General features: G+C 42.1%; 1 protein-coding gene across 1 annotated transcript in view; it reads right to left on the bottom strand.

The window, feature by feature from the left end:
• The window catches only part of RP1 (RP1 axonemal microtubule associated), a 158,319-nt gene that overhangs the window by 88,741 nt on the left and 48,128 nt on the right, over positions 1-21,450 (bottom strand). Inside the window, 4 exon segments of the mRNA XM_068166706.1 lie at positions 7,239-7,461; positions 16,943-17,106; positions 19,946-20,004; positions 20,707-20,861. Coding sequence (XP_068022807.1) covers positions 7,239-7,461; positions 16,943-17,106; positions 19,946-20,004; positions 20,707-20,861 — 601 coding nt within the window.

Raw genomic sequence — 21,450 nt, 5'->3', positions numbered from 1 at the left:
AAATTAGGATATTCCTTTTAACCTATATCAAATTATCCTGAACTGGCATAGAGAGTGTCTCCAACTCTGTCACTATTATAACTGTGACTTAAAATAGGAGTGGTGTCCCTTGGTCAGTATTATTATCTTCTGTAACCCCAAGCATTCATTGCAGCTCCCACAGCCATACATTAGTGTACCAAGAAGCCTGGCACACAGAATTGATCTCAGCAATACACACACCCCCTTCCAAAAACTTGGCAGAGCCTTACAAAAACTAGTTTCAAGGATTTTAGCATAAAGCTACCACGTTAAAACAAATGGTAGCTATGAATGGGAAGTAGCAAAGATAAACAAACCTGATAATTACCATAATTGAGCTATATATCCAAATGCCACTCTGCATCATACTCTTAGCATAATCATAATTGTGCAGTTTAGCAGCAGGAGAATATAAACAAACAAGAAACTGGCCAAAGGATGGAGGATGGAGCAAACTGTGAAAGGAAACGTGCAACAAAGCAAAGAGCCACCCTGACCACAAAGGGGGCAAACTTTCCAAAGGAAAAGCTAACCATTGTATTAACCTGTGAGCAGCCATTTGAGTACTAGGGCAGGACTATCCATGGGGCAAGATGCAAGCAAGCAGGACAAGAAGGAATGGATTGAAGCTTGAGGAGAGCAGATTTCGACAGTGAGGGTGGTGAGACACTGGCACAGGATGCCCAGGAAGGCTGTGGATGCCTTCTCCCTGGAGGTGTTTGAGGACAGGTTGGATAAGGCCTTGAGCAAGCTGGGCTGGTGGAAAGTGTCCCTGACTGAAAGTGGTTGAACTAGAGGAGCTCTGGAGGTCCCTTCTGACCCAGACAATTCTATGATTCTATGTTTCTGTGCTTCTGTTAACTTCACACTTCCTTGTCCACCAGTAAATCCTTTCCATTGGGTTTCTCAGATTTCACTCCTCTACTGTTATTATTTCAGCTTAGTCACAGAGTCTTTCAGAAGCTTGAGGAGAGCAGATTTAGACTGGATATTAAAAAGAAATTCTTTACAGTGAGGCTGGTGAGACACTGGAACAGGTTGCCCAGGAAGGCTGTGGATGCCCTCTCCCTGGAGGTGTTCAAGGCCAGGCTGGATGAGGCCTTAAGCAATGTGGTCTAGTGGAGGGTGCCTCGAGATGATCTTCAAGGGTCCCTTCCAACCCAAATCATACTGTTAATCTATAATCAATACCAAGTCTCATCCATGCTTGCAACATTCTTACTTACATTCTCAGTATGGAAAAAGCAACACCTCAGTGGAGCTAAGGAAAGGTTATAAACTGTTCATGTTATGTCTGTTTACAGAATACAGAATTAACCAGGTTGGAAAAGATCTTCAAGATCAAGTCCAACCTATCACACAACACCACCTAATCAACTAAACCATGGCACTAAGTGCCTCATCCAGGCTCTTTTTAAGCACTTCCAGTGATGGTGACTCCACCGCCTCCCTGGGCAGCACATTCCAATGGCCAATCTCTCTTTCTGTGAAGAAATTCTTCCTAACACCCAGCCTAAACTTCCCTGTGGTGCAGCTTGAGACTGTGTCCTCTTTCTAGACAAAGTCTGGCATCTGTAATACTTACACCTACCAGTACTACCCATGATCAAAACTGCAACATATAAGCACAATGTTAAAGCATATCCAAATCTTTTCTGTTTTTGTTTTTTCCTCTAAAGAAGCCCTTTAATAATAAGCAATTACCAGAAGAACATCCCAACAAGTGCTTACATTTCTGGAGGGAGACCAAACCAAATGGATTAAGCACGGGACACAGCAGAGCAGAATAAGAGATCAGTGTAACCCACCACAAAGATTAACAGATAAATAAATAACAGTTCCTTTTGTACCACTGTGCATCCCCGTGGTAACCAGAGAGATGATAATGATCTAATCAAATACAACTTTCTATTGCTACAAGCCTAAATAAATCAGTCTGAAGTAGAAAACATGCAAAGGCTGGAATGTAAAGAACTGGGAAATGTTTTCTGTAGCTGCTTGTGTCTATACATCTCTCACCATCTGGAAAACGTTAGGTCTGGCATCTATTTAAGCTACAAAATCTGCATTATTTATAAAAGAACCTTCCTAACAGAAAGAGGAGGTTGTGCTTTACAATTTTTTTGGTGCAAATTACCGATATGGGGCTGCTGCATTAGGGTAATAAATGGAACAGTCATTTCCCTTAAACTTCAGCATATGATGTGACACATTCTGTAGTAAAACTACAAAGAGTAAGCCAGAGAACTATCCTGTAAACCACGCTGCATGTGCCTCCTTGGAACATGGCATTCATAGAATCATAGGATTGTTAGGGTTGGAAGGGACTTCAAGGATCATCCAGTTCCAACACCCCTGCCATGGAGCAGGGGCACCTCACACTACATCAGGTTGCCCACAGCCACATCCAGCCTTAAAAACCTCCAGGGATGAGGCTTCCAACCCCTCCCTGGGCAACCTGTGCCAGTGTCTCACCACCCTCATAGGGAAGAACTTCTTCCTCACATCCAATCTGAATCTACCCAGTTCTATTTTTTTTTTCCATTCCCCCTAGTCTTATCACTCCCTGACACCCTAAAAAGTCCCTCCCCAGCTTTCCTTTAGGCCCCCTTAAGATACTGGAAGGCCACAATAAGGTCTCTTCAGAACCTTCCCTTCTTCAGATTGAACAGCCCCAACTCCCTCTGTCTGTCCTCATAGGAGAGGTGCACTATGGAGAACTGATTGGACACTCATATAAGCACCCACGAACTAGATTGCAGAGGTTACACCTCTCCTACAGCTCAGCACAGAGCAGCCTGAGGGGATGTAATGTTTTCAATCTGGTGTAAGCAGTTCCTGTAGATTGCAGAACAGCTATAAAAGGTGCCAGTATCGATGGGCCCTGAGCTACCGACTGCTGGAGGACAAGAATGAGAAGGATGATGCCACTACATAACAGGCAAGGCAAGATGCAGCAGCAGTTGGATAAGCACAAGGGACAGAAAACATCAGATCTGGAGAATGAGCCTACCAGTGCAATGTGCATGTAAAATTTGCCTGCTTGTAGCTTTCTGTATGTTGTACGCAAAAACAAGGGTTTGTGTAGAAAGTAAACTTTTTTAGGGTCTTTTTGGTTAAGTTCAGCCTCTGTCATTCTGGTTTACTTTCCTTAGAGAAACTCTGAGAGCTGCTTCACTGCAAAGCACCCCAAAACTCTGGGAGAACTCCATGGCTCAATCCCTTGTTCTCTAGTGTAATCTCATTTCACTATACACTGATTTACACCAGCTGAAAACTGGGGTGACAAAGCAGAGAGGAGAGGTATGCCCACAGGCAAATAAAGAGGAAAGAAATACTTGAGAATTGTATCATAAATCCAACCACTTAGCAGAAGCCAGGAAATGCTGTTTCAGGGACCTGTTAGCCCCACATTTAGGCATCTGTCTAATGTGAGGGCACTTCAAAGTAATAGGGGAAACATCCTGAAAAGCACTATAACTTTGATAAAGGATATAAAAGGATTAATTAATACAGAATAGCAGGGGGAAAAAAACAACTCCTCAGCTAGCACTCGGTGAAAAAGAAAATGACCTTTCAGAAAATAAGTGATTGAAATCTTCAAATTGCTACCAGGGCAACTTTAGATAAGCTCTACAATCAAACAGAAAACTCTGTGGCATGGATGTATGGATGAAACAGCTGGGGAAGAAAAAAGGGGAGGTAAAGTGTTTTCAGGCAGAGGTGGGGAGTTTCTGAAAGGCTTCATGAAAAAAAAGCAGACATCAAAGCATTCTAATAACTGTATCAAAAAATGACATATCAAAACACATCAAAAGTGCTACAGAAGTCACAGAGCAGTCAAGTGTCCAAGTAGCAAATTTATACTTGCTCAGACCATAACTATGCCACTACTGCTATCTCTTGAACCTCTCATGAGCCTTCAGGTGGGTTTTTTTAAGTCTCAGCTCCACCTTCTGACATCTCTTGATAACATGAGAACATGAACCACCTGGAATAAAGGGGAGAGAGAAGGGAAGTTTTGTTTCACTGCTTATAAAGTAAAGGTAACTCCTGGGCATAATACTAAGGGCAAGAGAATGAAAATCTGTTGGGCTTCTTGTTGGTTGGTTTGGGGTTTTGTTGTTTTGGTTTGTTTTTCCAGACAGCTTATTCTGGGCAGCTGAATCAGGGTTTCCAATACAGAGACTTGGAATATTCCTGATCATTCACCAATGATAAGAGCTAGCTTGGCCCCAGTCTGCAAGCACAGCACATAATCCTCACTTCCTTCTGAAGAAACACTGTACCAAATTCAGTGCATTTTGACATTTTCCTTTGGAAAGTACAAGCAGTAAGCATAGTAGGTTGCTTAGCATTAAAGACTAAGTTAGTATTTTGATATGTTATGAGAGGAGAAGAAGAAAATAATCCTAATTGACTTAAATATGAACTTACTGGTGAGAAGTGATTGGCCTCAAGTTGTGCCAAAGGAGGTTTAGGTTGGATGTTAGGAAAAATTTCTGTACTGAAAGAGTGGTCAGGCATTGGAACAGGCTGCCCAGGGAGGTGGTGAAGTCACCATCCCTGGAGATGGTCAGGAAACCTGCGGACATGGCACTTTGGGAGATGGTTTAACGGGCATGGTGGTGTTGCATGAAGGTTGGACTTGAAGATCTTAGAGCTCTTTTCCAACCTTAATAGTTCCATGAATAAAAAAAATGTGTTTTTTTCCACTACATAAATATTGGGCTTTCTTCTGCTGAGTTCATATAAATTACTGTCCCGTTGCCAGTTCTTTTCAAAGTAGTTCTACTACAAGAGAAGTACAGTCATTATTGTAGAGCTCTCACTAAAAGCAGATGAATTCAACATGAATATGCTTATCAGTTATGACTCAAAGTACATTAGATAAGCTTCCTCTGCATTACAGCTGTCTGAGCTTAACGACACTGGTGTGCCTACAGCAGCACATTAGCTTGAATTGAGAAACTGAATCCCCTGGTTGGCCTTCCTCACTTCAGTCTGGTTTGCAGCATGGAGTGATTTTAGAGGGGGGAAAAAAAAATGATTTTTGGATGAAACTAAACCAGAGGATATGTTGCAGGAACGCAATAACAATCTCACCGCAAATTGGCAGCCAGTCCATAAGAACACACTAGAGCAAGGCTGGAGTAACGTCACCCTGAGCACACATAATGAGGACATGGGACCGGTAGCTCATTGGACTTCTAGCACCAAGCCCTTCACTACACTCATCCAGCCCCATCAGGCTGCCAGAGTAAACAGACACAGTGGCCAAAGACAACCTGGAGAGATGGTAAACGACACACAACATTAACACTATCAAACTGCCTCTGTTGAGTCCTCCCTTAATGCTGACACTCTGAGACATCAGAACGGCACTACGCAGCGCTGCTCCAGGTTCTGCTTTTGTTCCAGATGATGTACCCACCTGAATGAAAGAGTTGTTTTGCCTTCATCTGCTAAACAGAAGAAATGAGTCTGCCACAGGGTTTTAGCACTTGTTGCACAAAATTGTTTGGCGTTTTGCCACGGCAAAAGGGTACAGCTACACATCGGTGCAGCGTTAAGGCTAGGAGGGAACGATTTCTTAGTGGCAGATAGTGGTTGAGAGGGACTATGTTCCTCAGAAGTGCCTCACTTATTATTTGAGCAGATACAGTGACACAAAAAAAATCCACTATCAGCTGAAGACATTTCAATTAGAATCACAGCTTTCAGTCTCTAACCTCCACTGTTGCTGTTTGGAGCAATATTCTAAAAATACATTAAGTGAAGGTTCTTCGTAACATGGAAGAAAATTATAATTAGGGCCTGGTTCATCCTGAGCAGTCCCAGCTCTTGAAATCTCTTATTGAAGTCACTGCACTCTGGAGAGTAGCTTCTAAAATAAATAAAGAGCAGATGGGCAATGTGAGCTGGCACATACGTGTTTCTCAGCATCTTCTGGCCTTTGTCACAGAGATCAGCACTCCCCTTTGGCCTCAAAACCCATCAAAAACATCCACATGCCACCAGTCTTGATGCTTTTGTCAGAGAATCATTTTTCACTTGTTTGAGATTTTCTTCTGAAATGATTTGATTGTCACTAAGTGCATAATGACCCTTTTTTAATGCTGAAGCGCTGACTCCATGCAATATGCACTGTCTCATTTCTAATAGAGATTGCCTGAACGACAGCACCTATCTCTACCAGACCTACCACCGTCAGGCACTATTGTCTACCAGCTGCACCACTGTCATTCTCTTAATGCAAAGAGAATTCTCTACCAGAAATACCCCATCATGCTAAATGATGGGATTGGCTCCCTGTGCCTTTGTAGAGGTCCAGGACATTTTAAATAACAACTTTCTCTGAGGGGCCATTTCCCGCTTCGCTTGAAGAGAACAAAGTGCGTCAAAGCTGTGGCAAACTTTGAAGTACCAAAGTGCCACCCTGCAGCTAGCAATTTCTGTGTGAATGCCTGTGACTTCAGTCTGATTTGGAAAAACACGTGTGTGATGATTCAGATCATGAATTTCTGGTGGAGAATATTTCATGCAGCATTAGAAAGGATGGTATCAAAGTTGCTGAAAGCAACTGGGTGTCACATCGCGTTATGCATCTTGATAATGCCTTGATTTCCTGCCTGATGTACTGCTCTGAAGAGGAGAACATGCCAGTGATTTAGGGGCACTTGGAGAAACCACTAATTTTATAGGGGTAACATGCCCTGGCCACAGCTATTATTCTGATTTTGGGAAAGAAGAGTGCTGAAATTATCACTTCCCACTTCTTTGGAAGCAGAAAGGGTCTGGAGGAGTTAATTCCATGGTTATGCTGGCTACTAGGCAGGCTGCCCTGGAAGAAACATGAAAAGCTGTCATATATTCACAGGATCAAACATTGGCTAAACGTTGGAACAGGCTGCCCAGGGAAGTGGTAGAGTCACCATCCCTGGAGGTATTCAAAAAACTTGTAGATGTGGCATGTTGGGACGGGGTTTAATGGGCACAGTGGTGTTGGGTTGGTGGTTGGACTAGCTGATCTTAGAGGGCTGTAAACTTGGTGCCGTGGTTTAGTCATGAGGTCTGTGGTGACAGGTTGGATGTGATGATCTTTGAGGTCTCTTCCAGCCTTGGTGATTCTGTGACTTTTCCAACTGAAATGATTCTATGATTCTATTCTAGGATATGGCAAAGGAACACGTGATCTAAAAATAACGAGCACATACGTGGCAAAAGCTCCATTGCGGCGTTCCTTATTGCCACTTCCCTCCACGTGTCACCTTCACCCTTGTCTTCTGCAAGCCAACACTGTACGGGGAGACAAAGCTCATCAGAAAGAGGGGCTGCTCTTTCAAGTCTGAGTTCCTCCAAGTACCAGCTGGGATCATTTCCAGTGTTGTCGTGGCCAATGCGAATTTTATACAGCTGTCCAAGACCTCGGAGATTAATCTGTGAAGACAAAATAAAATATCCTGGGGTTTAATAAAGCATTATAATGTTGTCTTTTAGCAATCCTTCTTAGGCTGGGTGTGCAAACTAGATGTGCAGCTAACATAACTGAGAGTAATGGGGTGTTTTGGAAAATGAAGCCTCAATATACAATGAATCCCAAAGCAATCGAGCAAAAGCATACAGAGCAGCCTGCAAATGTAATTGTATTGACTTCAGCACCCTATTGTTTAAAGTGACTAAAGGGCTTAAACAATTCAGTCTGGTTTTAAATCTCTTTACAGCATCAAGTCTGTGGTGTTACACTGTAAATCTCTGTTTCTAGTCAAATACTTTAACAAGCAGAAACAACTTCAGTTATTGCTGCATGAAATAATGTTTTTTGCGGTCCATACAGTTACCATCAGCAGAGGCCTATTAACTATTCCTACCACTTACCAGTCTGCTGTGGCTCACTTTTCACTTTGTCTTCTCTTTTTATGTGCATTGGTGTCAGAGTTAACTACTTCTTTAAGTGCTAATGCCACACTGCAGCAAATTTAAACAATAAACCATGACTATGTCACATTGAATTCCACAGCCCAGAAAGAAAACCCACTTTGGATTTTGGGCTGCAGAAGTTTTCTCTGAACATTTCTAACAGCAGGGTGATGCATTTGGAAGCTCATGATATTGAGGGGGAAGAAAACCAAAACCAAACTAAACCAAAGCACACAACTCACAGAGGAAAAATAAAGAGAACAAAAAAATTGTTGTTTCTTTTACCATTACACTGATTTTGTACTGTTTATCATCAAAAGAAAAAGCAAACAAACAAAAAACCAGATCAATGGACAGCATCAGCATTGCCTCAGTCATCTGAATCACCAAGAAAGATGAATTAAGATCTGTGTGTGTTTGGAGGTTCATTGCGTCTGTTCTGGAAGGTAATATTAGTAAGTCTGTCCCAGAGTGAGAGTTTCCTGTTTGAAGTTATGTGATAATGAAGACTAAAAGGCAATGTCTGTGGAGCTGGGAAATGTCAGAAGCAATGAAGACATATCCCTCTCACTCTTTTGTTGAGGTGTTTTCCTCCAGTTTAGCATAACACTGATGTTTCTTGGTCATGAGGACCATCACAGATGAGTCGTGAAGCCCTAACACTTCCTTGCATCCCTGAAGCAAGCCTGGCACAACTCTACCTCATAGGATGTTAGCATGACATATGCTGGTGGTGTAAAAGTCTGAACAGAACTATATCTTATGGGTTTTCTTGGAGAAAAACAAACCAAACCAAACCAACAGGAAAAAAAAACCAACCCACAACATATTTATTCTTGGGTGGAAATTAAGGCAAAAACATCAATGTCAGGAAGCAAACCACCTGCTCTCTTTTTGTTGGTGTTTTTCCTGGAAGCAAAAGGAACATTTTCATTAAGCCATGCATTAGGAAACTTGGCCTTATTGTTTCAAACTGAAGCTTAACAAATCTTTCATTTTACAACTTGTCTCCAAGCACCAATGGAAATCCAGTTTTATCAGCAAGATAAAAAGGATGCAAGGACTAAATTTTACTTCCTCTGCTAAATGAGCTATGAAAATACTTTTTTCAGTCCCTAGCATAGCTATGATATCTTGAGTGAAGACAGCACAACCTATTTTCAGGTACTTGAGATGTTTAAATAAGTGAAAAGTTGAGTAAGAGATCCTCAGCTTAAGAAGAGACTGTGCAGAGGAAAGATGCTTCAGTAAAAGGATGGTCTGAATATATGTAAATGACTCCATTTCCCTTTTATATACTGGAATAAGCAAAATAATGGCACTGCATTTCCTGTTGTGCAGAAAATATCCTGCAATCTCTTTGAAATAAGCTCAGGCTAGCATGAAAATCATTTGGATAAGTCAAGAGCTCCACCAAAATCCCAATGTCTGACGCTATCACCAGAGGCTATGCTTGACAGACAGTTATTAATTTCAAGTAAGATCATCTCATTAACAGAATTTCAGAGGAATCATGTGCAGCAGCTGCATTCCCAAAAGAAAGAGAAATCATTGACTGCATTTGTTTACCTTCTGCCTATAATGGAGAAATCTTCAGCAGCAGAGGATGTTCTTTAATTGCAAGCACGCAGCTGGTAAATGTTGCCAAGAATATCGTAACTAATGTACCAGTAAAGTACTCGGGGTCCACCCATGGTGCTTGCACTATCAAGATGTCTGGATTCAGCCAATTTGTTAATTGTGGCCAAGCTTGTACAGTTATAGGCTAAATCAAGAATTAGAGTATGCCACAGGTGCTGAAGTGTCACAGAAACAGAAGAGTCTTGTGAACGAGGTGGATACAAGCATGTAAGGAGTAGGATTAAAGGCAATACCAAAACTGTCATCATTTTTACCACTGTTTCACATGTGCTTTGGTCACAGAAATAAGCTGGGTAAACAAGTACTGCTTATTGCATAGTGACAGCTAAACACTTGATTTTCCAATCCACTCAAGCTCTTTTCATCCTGCAGCTAGTCCACTGTCAATACTCACTCACTTGACCTTCCTGCCCAGAATAACAATGTGCTACTACACATTAAAATAGATGCCAGTTATCTCTTACCAGGTTAATTAAAGAAATGTCATGTTGTTGTTACCTACTAAACTGATAGTACCAACAGATAGGCTTAGGGTTTTTTTCTACTTTCACAGAACCACAGAATTAGAGAATCATAGAATGGTTTATGGTAGAAGGGACCTCCAAAGGTCATCCAGTCCAACCCCCCTGCAGTGAGCAGAGACATACTCCTCTGAATCAGGTTGCTCAGAGCCTTGTTGAGCCACACCTTGAATACCTCAAGGGATGGGTATCACAGCATCACAAAGGTTGGAATTTGTTTCTAATATCCAATCAAAATCTGCTCTTCTCCAGTTTGAAGTCATTGCCCCACGTTCTGTCACTGCAGGCCTTTGTAAACAGTTCCTCTGCAGCCTTCTTGTAGCCCCCCTCAGGTATCAGAATCAGCATGAAGATCTGCCTGGTGACTTCTCTTCTGCAGGCTGAACAACCCCAACTCCCTCAGCTTGTCCTTGTAGGAAAGGTGTTCCAGCCCCCTGATCATTATCACGGCCCTCCTCTGGCCCTGCTCCATCAAGTACAACAAACGGGAAGATGTTTTAGAAGATTCAGCATTGCTAGTGCTACGAAAAGCCTGTAATGCACAATGAAAACAATTTTTGCAGGAGAGAGAACTGTTATAGGACTGACAAAAAGCTGGGCATGTAAAGTAAAGGCCATCAAAAACTTTATCACTCTACCATCTTCTATTTCAATGCAAGCTAAATTGATCTATCTTGTTTAGCATAAGCCCTGTACTGGCTAAAGTGTCTATTCTCTTTACAGAGTTGTTCCAATCCCAGACCAGAAAAATGATTTGTAAGAGTAAGAGTGAGAGAATAAGCTACACATTAATCACACCACTCACTTCTGAAAAGTGCTTAGACACTGAGATGATGGGAGGCATAAGAATGTGAACAGACTAGAAAATGGCTGAGGGGAAGACAAGGCAGAAGGATTAGTAAAGACAGAAACTGAATCTGAGCACTTGACATAGGAAGGTAGGTGAGCTCTTAACAGAGAGACTCTTAACAAAGGAAGCCAGTGTCACTGCATGTCACAAACAATCACCTGAAGCCTACAATGGGGCTAAACAAACATGATAACCAGGTAGAGTGACTCAAGAGAGACAGTCAAGGGGGTTTAATATGTATTCATCTTGGACTTGTGTTGCCATTGGGTAGGGGAGAAAAAAAATTAAAGGGTTATAGATATGAGAGATTAAACCTGAAATTGAGCACATAAAATTCTCTCACAAAACCACCTTGAAAGAGAAAAGCATACATAACATCCTGCGGAGTGGCTGAACAGGTAAGACCATGATCAATCACCCTCATTTCTTGAAGATGAGCGGAATTGGGGTTTTCTCCAACGTGGTGAGTTCTTTACGATCCTTCCACCTTGCTTTCTTGAAAGAAGCCAAATTTTGATTCATGCAGACCCTGTGGCTGATGGAGATCATTTTACGCACTTCTGCCTTTATCTGAGTGAGGAATGAAGTTCATCTTGTCGTCAAATAAATTTTGCTGAGAGATGGACGGTTTGAAGTGGAGTTAAAGCCAAGAGTATGACTGGTTTATGCTGCCTCAAGTGTATCTGACTAAATGCATCTGGTCCTAAATGGTCATTATGGCAAAGAGGGGCAGCTGGGAAGTAGCAGGGCACAAGCTATGCCCAGTTTTCAGGCACTGTCAGTCGCATGGTTAAGAGAGTGGAGATTATTTTAGTGCTTGTGGTCATTTCCCCAGTTTTTCCACTCAGGAAGAATTCTCACTGAGCTCATTACAGGCTTTTTTATTTTAACAATGGTAAGAAAAGCATGGAAATGGATTTGTTTCAACCTATTTTTATAGCATTTGGTTTTCTCCCCACTGCTTCTCGTTTTGCTTCTGAGATCTCAGCTTTGATGAAATAGAAAGGAGTGAATACGGATTCAGGAATTAAAGACACGTGGTGAAACCTGGCAGATTCTGACAGTCCTAGGGCTGATTCTAAAAGAAGGGGTGTCAATTCTCAATGCACAGATTATTTTAAATGACTGATATCTTTATTTAAATAGGAGGGGGAAAAATGACAACTGACAGATAAACTGCTAATGCCTCCCTGTGATGCAGCACAGCACAAAGGCACCAGATGAAGGCAACTCTGTCCAAACAAGGGACATCCAACTGGAAGGAAAAGGGGGTTAACACTTGAACAGTCTCATGAACACTAGAACACAGGAGCACAAGATCACTATTTGTTAAGTTTTAAGAGTTTTCTTCACTTATGAAAGTCTTTAATGCTCTTGAGTTGGTCAGCCTTGGGAGTGTGACTGATTGCATCTATGTAACAAACAGAATGGGGTTTGAATCTTCACAGACCTTCTACAGCACCTCTGTGGCAGAGATGTGCCTCGAGGCCTTGAGTAGCCAAGTCTGGTTGAGAGATGTCCCTGCCCATGGCAGGGGACAAGAAGTTCCCCCTTGTGTTGAGGTGGAACCTCCTGTGCTGTAGTTTACATCCATGGCAGGGAGGTTGGAGTAGATAATCTCTAAGGTCCCTTCCAGCCTAAGTCATTCTATGATCAAGTATCTCTGTGGGTATTAGTAGGAGCCCTGCTTTTTAGTTATTTATATTCCTTTCTGGCATTTTGAGTATGGCAGTGTTTAGGCAGCTGAGGAAATGTAAATGGTTTAACTGGAGAGGGCACCAGCTTTAAAAGACAGAGAAATGGGTTCATGTAGCAATTCTCACAACAGAGATGGATTCCAGTTTCCAATTCTCCTAAAACATCAGGCATGCTCCATGCCCCCTGCTTGCAAGTGTGGAACTATCTTCCTTAGAAAGACATCCACCAACTGCAAAATATAACTTAAGGTGAAAGTGAAGATTGTGAAGATTTCTTAGGGGGAAAAAAAAAATCCAGCTCTCTTAATAGCTTTATACAGTTCTATTTAAGATAAACTTGACAACATGTTGAGATCAGTAGGACCAACGTTGCTCTAAGGAGATTGCAGAGCTGAAGCAAACTCACAACGCAAAAGATGGAAGAATTGCTGTTAAGAAGCTGCTGCTAACACACAGTATTTTGAAAGCAGATCTAGTGAACCAGTTGCTGCTTTTACTGACTTCATTATTACTAGAAAGGCAGAATTTGTACCTGAAGGTATGGAATTATTTTGCATTGAAGTCATAAAAACTGAGAGATTGTAGCTGGCTGTTACAGAAGCTAACGCACTTACAGTCCTGTGCTTAGTTGTCTTTGACACAGAAGGGAATATTTGGCATGACCAAACATTAAAAGAATACTTACAAAAAGCATTTCTTTGTCAAACAGTGTGTATACTCATAAGAGATAATTTGCCAGGTTTCAAAGAAGGATGATACAGAATACAGGGGTCTGGAGAATATAATTTACAATACAATTAAAGCTTCAGTGTCTTGAGCGAGTCAACACGCTGCCAAAATCAGTATTTCTGAAATACTGAGGAATGCTCAGGGACTGGGATGCTACCAGATGAAAAAGCAGGAAGCAGATCACAGCTGTGATGAGAGCTGTAAGTTATGGTAGATTGATATCTCTCCATTGGAGGAGGAATGACTCTCAACAGAAAAATTATGCCCTAAAAACTACGCCTGAATTGAAACAGAGCAGCAAACCGTAGCCTAGAAGCAGCTTCTTTGAGCATGCAGGAACAATTACAGAGCAGAAAGGGAAATCCATCAAATTTAAATCCCCCTTCTTTCCATTCCTTTGTTGTTCATCCCTGACTTTCCCATCTGCTAGGAAAAACTGCGAAGTCACAAGGGCAGTATGGTGGTGTTTATACACAACTACCTTGTGAGAACCTAGAACCCCAGACTGCTTGCAGCCAGGAACAAAACCTCTCCCCATCATCACATAACTGCAAATTGCCTTCAGGGAATTTCATGTGCCAAGGGTAAAAAGCCTTGTTGTGCTCTACCTGTGTTACACTGGAGGACAATCCATTTTTAATCTGATTTCCTGAAGCCTTAATGATAGCCAAAGTGTATGAAGTTACACCAGCTGTATATAGCAATGCAAGCAAGATCAAAATCAAGTTGCAGCCAAGCAACAACATCTCAGGAGTATATAGAGAAGCATCACTGGATTTACTCAGGCTTTAATAACTTCTTCATTCTTGTTAACATTACTGAATGCTCATTACTTACATTTAGGTATCCAAGTTACTATGCAGTCAACTGTACTTCCTAGCCTTGATTTTTAACAACAGGTTTGCCTAATTCTCTTTTTGTGGGCCATTCCTCTGCCATTTCTTGTGATTATTTCTGTGGCCAAAGGGATTTGTAAAGGGAATAGAATAGAATAGAATAGAATAGAATAGAATAGAATAGAATAGAATAGAATAGAATAGAATAGAATAGAATAGAATAGAATAGAATAGAATAGAATAGAATAGAATAGAATAGACCAGACCACACCAGACCAGACCAGAAGAGACCTTCAAGATCATCGCATCCAACCCATCATCCAACACCATCTAATCAACTAAACCATGCAACCATGGCACCCTATCAATTCTCCTCCTGAACACCTCCAGTGATGGTGACTCCACCACCTCCCCAGGCAGCCCATTCCAAAGGGCAATCTCTCTTTCTGGGAAGAATTTCTTCCTAACATCCAGCCTAAACCTCCCCTGGCACAGCTTGAGACTGTGTCCTCTTGTTCTGGTGCTGCTTGCCTGGGAGAGGAGACCAACCCCCACCTGGCTACAACCCCCCTTCAGGTAGTTGTAGACAGCAATAAGGTCTCCCCTGAGCCTCCTCTTCTCCAGGCTAAACAACCCCAGCTCCCTCAGCCTCTCCTCACAGGGCTTGCACTCCAAACCCCTCACTAACTTTGTTGCCCTTAAAAGTTGCTTTGATTTTTTTCCTTTGGGACATGATTGTGCTTCATTTTTTCTGCTATATTATGTTGAGCTCTTGCAGTTCCCTGCATCAGTTAACACTTATTTTTTAAACAAAAAGGGGGGGAGGGGGTACCTGGAGTTTAAAAAGCCGTGAAATATGCACAAAGGCTGCAAATCCAAGACCATTTAGTAACGATTTTCCCCAATGTGCTTAACAGGTTAAGCTAGCCTAACAGAAAGCAATTGAGGCTGCCCAACTTTTCTGCAACTCCACAGCTTTTTAGCAGTACTGATGTTATTCCACAGTGCTCTTAATGGTGGAAAACTGCAGTTACAAAGTGCTGAAGGGTTTGGAGAGTGCAGCTTTCATTTGGATTAACAAAAAAATTCAGCCACCTTATTAAACGGAGATATTTAAGGGGTGGGAGGGGGCATAGGAAAAGGAAACACAATTACTTTATCTGTTCTTTCTCTCTTCATTGTTCAGCACTGACTGAAAGCTAAATAAGTGGTTTTGAGAAATAATGAACACTAATGTGGTCAACCTTGAAGCTTCCATGGTGTGGTTAGGACACAGGGAGAAGCTTCCTCAAGCACCTGTGAAGTTTAAAGGTCTCATTACAGACAGATTTAAAAGGTTGGTTGCACAATTGGATTTTATAACAGGTTCAAGTTTTACTCCTCTGTCCAGATTCATCTCACTTAAGCTGTGCCTAAGTGCTGTGACTAGCCTCCAAGCTTCTTACAGGCTTTCAGTGGTCTATCACCAGAGAGGAACTTCAGGCACAAAGATCTGTGTGTGCTGTGGAAGATCAAAACCTGAGTGCTAATACAGACAGCAACAGATTATCAGAGCTCCTGGGACAGGTATCAGGTTTTGCCTTGATGCTGGGAGGATAAAACTGGTGCTTTGAGAAACATTCTGTTCCTTCCAAAGAGAAAGAAAGCAAACAAATGTTCTTGGCACTTCCTTCAATGAACTGAATAAACTTGCTGTCAGATAGCATTAAGCATTTGAATAAATATCCAAGATGATCCAGAATGATTTAAAAAGGAAGACTTTGATTTAGTCTTCAGATAAACTCTGATTTTACCTCCCTGTTTTGATCCAAGATAATATCAAACCAGCACTATCTGTAACTTTGGCCAAGTTACTGTCAATTTAAATTAATGCAGGGGGAAAGACCATCACTCACTTGCCTCTGCAAGAATTTATGTATTTATACTTCAAACTGGAAAAGAATTAGTTCAAAAATATATCAGAGGACCTTCCAGTCCTGTCTGTCACTGATTCCTCATCATCTTTTTATTATGCAGATATTCTTTTGACCTAAAAGGCACAGTGCATGTTTAATGGTCATAACATACACAGTCATGAGGAACTATAGGAACTGGAGGAAATTGTAGGCATTAGAGGAACTTTGAGAAGCCCTGAGAAAAGTCCTGATTCTGAAGCACCTCTCAGAAGTTTCTCTGACAAGAGAGGAATCTCCCATTTGCTTGGAGAAGTAGGACACCGCCAGTCTACATCACCTGAGTCAACCTACTTGGTGTGATTTGACTCTAGTCCCTAACCATCCCCCTTTTCCTTCCTGCTTTCTCCAAGAAAGACAGTGTGATTCAATGGAAGTCTGAGAAAGCCCCAGGAGGAATCTCCAGTGGACACTTCCAAAGACAGATACACACCACAAGCCATAAACAGAACTATCTTATTAGATCAACACAAAGAAGAGGCAAAGAAAGTCTTTTCTGCCTCTGCAAGATGAGCACCATCTGGTTCAAACTAGCCCGTCAAGCAGATGCAGGTATGAAGCAGACTCTGAGAGGCATGTCTGCCTGATGCAGTTCTGCAAACATTTGTTGGTTCAAATCTCACTACCATGAAAGTCAGCTGCTTCCTCAGCAGCACTTGATGATCCTCACATCGTGTTTCAAGGCCTTTCTATTGCCACTTTTATCCAGTTCTGAGAAAAGCTATTTTGCATATGTTTGGAATTCTCCAGTGTTTATGTAAAAGGCATACTATACCTTAAATGTATCTTCACTGCTGGGATTAAACAGCTGGTGTTTCCCAGATCCCAAAATAATAGGACCAGAAGCTTTGTTTTCTCCATAAGCATAAAGGGATACTGTTGCTGTTGTGCCAGCTGTTTCCAAATCCCCAGTGACTACAGTAATCTTCCAGTCTCCTTCTGTAAAGTGAAAGATGAAATCAAAATGCTTTTAGAAACGTTATTGATATGTAGAAATATCCTTGAAAGACAAATAAATGCTCAGTTCAGCCCAGGGACTGTGACTACTGAGCACCCAAACTGTAAAGATGCTGGGAGAGGCAGCAGAAGACTGGCTAAATACCGCATCATCCACACTCATCTTAGGCAAGTTGTGTAACTTTAAAGACTTAGGAGGCTTGCAGAGTGCTAAAGCTGGGAATGCAAACACAAAGCCTAGAGAGCTTTCTAATGAAAACTCTGTGGGTCATCCTAGAAAAAGCCCAAGCTCCAGAATCTGGATTATGCCAACATACATAACCAATAAATATATCAGGGAAAAAAACCCCAAGAGACATCAGAGCATCCCAATTAAGTACAATTCCCTCTCGCTATGTCAACGTGACACATCAACAAGAGCTCTGTTTGCCTGGGTGGAGGATGCATGAGACAGAGATTAGCATGACAGAGCAGGGGGAAAAAATACAAGTAAATATTTTGGAGGAAATTCTAACAGTAGGACTCCTTAGAAAATCATTTTATATAAAGCTTTCCTGATAATAAAATGTCATCTCTGCTGCCACACAATGCACCCAAGTTATTTAAAAAGCTGAAAGAGGATGAATATAAATCTTATTAAAAGAAAAAAAAAAAAGGAGAGAGGGAGAGAGAGAACAATTCATAATTGGAAAATGCATTCCTGCATCTGAAAAGCTGGGATCACACACTCTCCACCCCTCTTTTGATTGCAGCTTTTGCCTCTAAGAAGCAACTGCCACTTAGTGACTTGGATTCATTCTGTGCAAGGCAAACAACAGATGAAATAGCAGCCCACAGTGGAAAATAAGAGCCACAGTATGCACTGCAGCTTTATTAACAGGCAGCTGTCTGGTAATACCTGGATGAATTAAACCTGGTGTCTGACAGAAGTATTTATTTGGGCCAGCCCCATTATCCCCTCAGTAATTTGCCTCCACAAAGAGGCACCGCTAGCAGAAAGTGTGAGCTCCTGTTTCCCAGATCTGTTGAGGTCTGGCTGACACCTGGTTTTGGGAGGTGAGAGGGTTTTTTAAATACACATAAATACACATCTGGGAATTCAGAAAACACCAACATCTCATTTGGTTTGACCAATCAAACCTGGCCAGCAGGTTGAGGGAGCTGATTCTCCCCTGGTATTCCATGCTGGTGAGACCCAATCTGCAGTACTGTAGGTACCTGTGGGGACCTCAGCACAAGACAAACAGTGGGTCCAGGGGAGGGTCATGAAAATGACCAAGGGGGTGAAACATCTTTCCCATAAAGAAAAGGTGTTCAGTCTGGAGAGGAAGGTTTCAGAGAGACTTAATTGCAGCCTTTTCATAGTATCACAGTATCGCTAAGGTTGGAAGAGACCTCGAGGATCATCAAGTCCAACCTGTCACCACAGACCTCAAGACTAGACCATGGCACCAAGTGCCACGTCCAATCTCCTCTTGAACACCTCCAGGGATGGGGACTCCACCACCTCCCTGGGCAGCACATTCCAATGGCTAATGACTCTCGGTGAAGAATTTTCTCCTCACCTCAAGCCTAAACTTCCCCTGGCACAGCTTGAGACTCTGTCCCGTTGTTCTGGTGCTGGTTGCCTGGGAGAAGAGACCAACCCCTACCTGGCTACAACCACCTTTCAGGTAGTTGTAGAGGGCAATGAGGTCACCCCTGAGCCTCCTCTTCTCTTTTAATATAGGAAGGGGGCCTACATGAAAGGCAAAGACTTTTCATCAAGCCCTGTAGTGAGAGGACAATTTGCATGGTTTTGAACTGAAAGAGAACAAATTTGGATAGGACAGAAGGAAGACATTTTTTACAATAAGAAGGAAGAAATTTTTTACTCTAAGTGTGGTGAGACATGGAAATGGGTTGCCCAAAGAAGCTGTGGATGCCCTATCCCTGGAAGCACTCAAGGCCAGGTTGCATGGGGCTTTGAGCAACCTGTCCCTGCCATGGCAGGGGGTTTGGAACGAGGTGGTCTTTAAAGATCTCTGCAAGGACAGAAAAGTCAAGCTGAACAAATATGAAATCATAGGTAAAAGGAAACATTAAAAACTAATGGTGAGAACAGAACTATATGCAGCCCAGGAGGAAAAACCATGGTTGAAAATGTTAAGTCAAATTGAGATAGATTAGCAGTAAGTACTAGAAAACATGATTTTTCCAAGAGACAGAAAATTAACATTATGGAAATAAAAATGACAGAATAAATAAAAGAAAGCATAAACAAAGTGATTTATTGCTTAAATTAGAATGTGAAGTTCAGAGCTTCCTGAAATGTTCAAATAGTGTGCTTTAATTAATGTTTTAAGATAAATAGAAACAGCAATGGATGTGTAAAGCAATTAGTTCTGGGAGAGAAACAGTTTTCATTAAAGACAGAAGACTGGAGCAGCACTTACCATTTGCTGCTTCTTGAGTTTTCAGCTGTTGATTTATTTGAAATTCTGGGGTGGGGGGAAGAAATAAATAAGGCAGCCATGAAAAGATTCATCCCTTAAGGTTAAAGAACAGGTTTGAAAGAAGAAATGAAACAGATATTCTGTGACTCTAGTCAACACAAGCAAACTTCCCTTCTCATTTCTTCCTTTATTACTCTCCCTCTATCACCTATACCCATTACACAATGCAAACACAAAGTGTGTTCACTCAGAAATAGGGCAAAGGAAGCCACAAAATCATTAACTCTGATATTTAAAATGTAAATTCAGCACAGATTTGTTCAGAGGGGGGAAAAAAAAATCACAAATTACTGATGTTACTGTCATAAAGTTACAATAAACCTTACCTCGAGGGTACAGCTCAATTTCCGAGTGAATTTCACCTTGGGACTCAAATGGAAGCCACCTAAGAATAAGAAAGAAAATAAGTTAGGGGGTTGGTCTCTTCTCCCAGGCAAGCAGCACCAGAACAAGAGGACACAGTCTCAAGCTGTGCCAGGGGAGGTTTAGGCTGGGTATCAGGAAGAAGTTGTTCACAGAAAGAGAGATTGGCCACTAGAATGTGCTTCTCAGGGAGGTTGTGGAGTCGCCGTGACTGGAGATGTTTAGGAAGAGACTGGATGGGGTGCTTGGTGCCACGGTTTAGTTGATTAGGTACTGTTGGAAGAGAGGTTGGACTTGATGATCTCAAAGGTCTCTTCCAACCTGGTCTGGTCTGGTCTGGTCTGGTCTATTCTATTCTATTCTATTGCTTTTCCTTATGCCTCCTGCAGATTGAGGACAGAGAAATGAGTCTGAAAAAGCACAAGTTAAGGCAGACATTGCCTGGGTTTCTTAGTCCTGTTACTCTAGACTACGGAGAAGTTTGAAACCTCTTCATTCAGAACTTTTTTAGTTTCCTCCTGCTTGGTGAAAAAAAAAAAAAAAGAGTCAGCTGGCATTTAAGAGGAAATACAAAAATTCAGCAGGCTTCTGGGCTGTCCCTTCCTAATTACACAGCTCACTCCCATGGACTCTCCAGGAATGACCTTGAAAAATCATATTTACTACCCTGTTAGGTAGAACAGAGTTAGTGACACACATTAAAGAACACTGCTGTCAATACTACCTTTCACAACTGAAAACGCATTCTGAGTTGCTCTCAGCTTCTCTGACAAGGACTTTGTCACAGTACCAACGCTGGGGCTTGGCATTAGGCTCACAGCGCAACAGCACCTTCTGCAGCTTTCCAAGAGACACAGCTTCCACTCCAAAAGCACTGACCTAGGAGACAGAGGAGACAGCACTCTGCAAGCGCCACCACCAAGTCAGTCTGAAAGTTGAAGTGTCTTAAAAGCCTGATCAACTGCCACAACACCCAAAGGTTGCTGCTGTCCTTAATGACAGCTGGACTGCATTTAATGTGTTTGGACCTGAAAAGCGAAAATTCCTTTGATTATGGATCAGAGTGAATGAGAAAACACAGCTGCAATCAAACTGCAGTAACAATCCCAAATAAACTGGGGGTTCCACCAGCACCCCAAACACTGCACACAAGCCTTTACTCCTGTTTCAGTGCCTTGCCATTTGCATTTATTCTTTGAGGTGCACACAAGTTAAAGCCATCCTTTGTGGATATTTATTTAAAATACAGATTTTGCCATCGAGCACAGACCTACAAGGAGAGGCTGAGGGAGCTGGGATTGCTTAGCCTGGAGAAGAGGAGGCTCAGGGGAGACCTTATTGCTGTCTACAACTACCTGAAGGGAGGTTGTAGCCAGGTGGGGGTTGGTCTCTTCTCCCAGGCAACCAGCAACAGAACAAGAGGACACAGTCTCAAGCTGTGCCAGGGGAAGTTTAGGCTGGAGGTGAG

Source organism: Melanerpes formicivorus, unplaced genomic scaffold (assembly GCF_026170545.1).
Source record: "Melanerpes formicivorus ecotype bairdi unplaced genomic scaffold, bMelFor1.0.p_v2 SCAF_105, whole genome shotgun sequence".
In the NCBI taxonomy this organism is placed as follows: Eukaryota; Metazoa; Chordata; class Aves; order Piciformes; family Picidae; genus Melanerpes; species Melanerpes formicivorus.
This window is presented reverse-complemented; position numbering and strand designations above follow the sequence as displayed.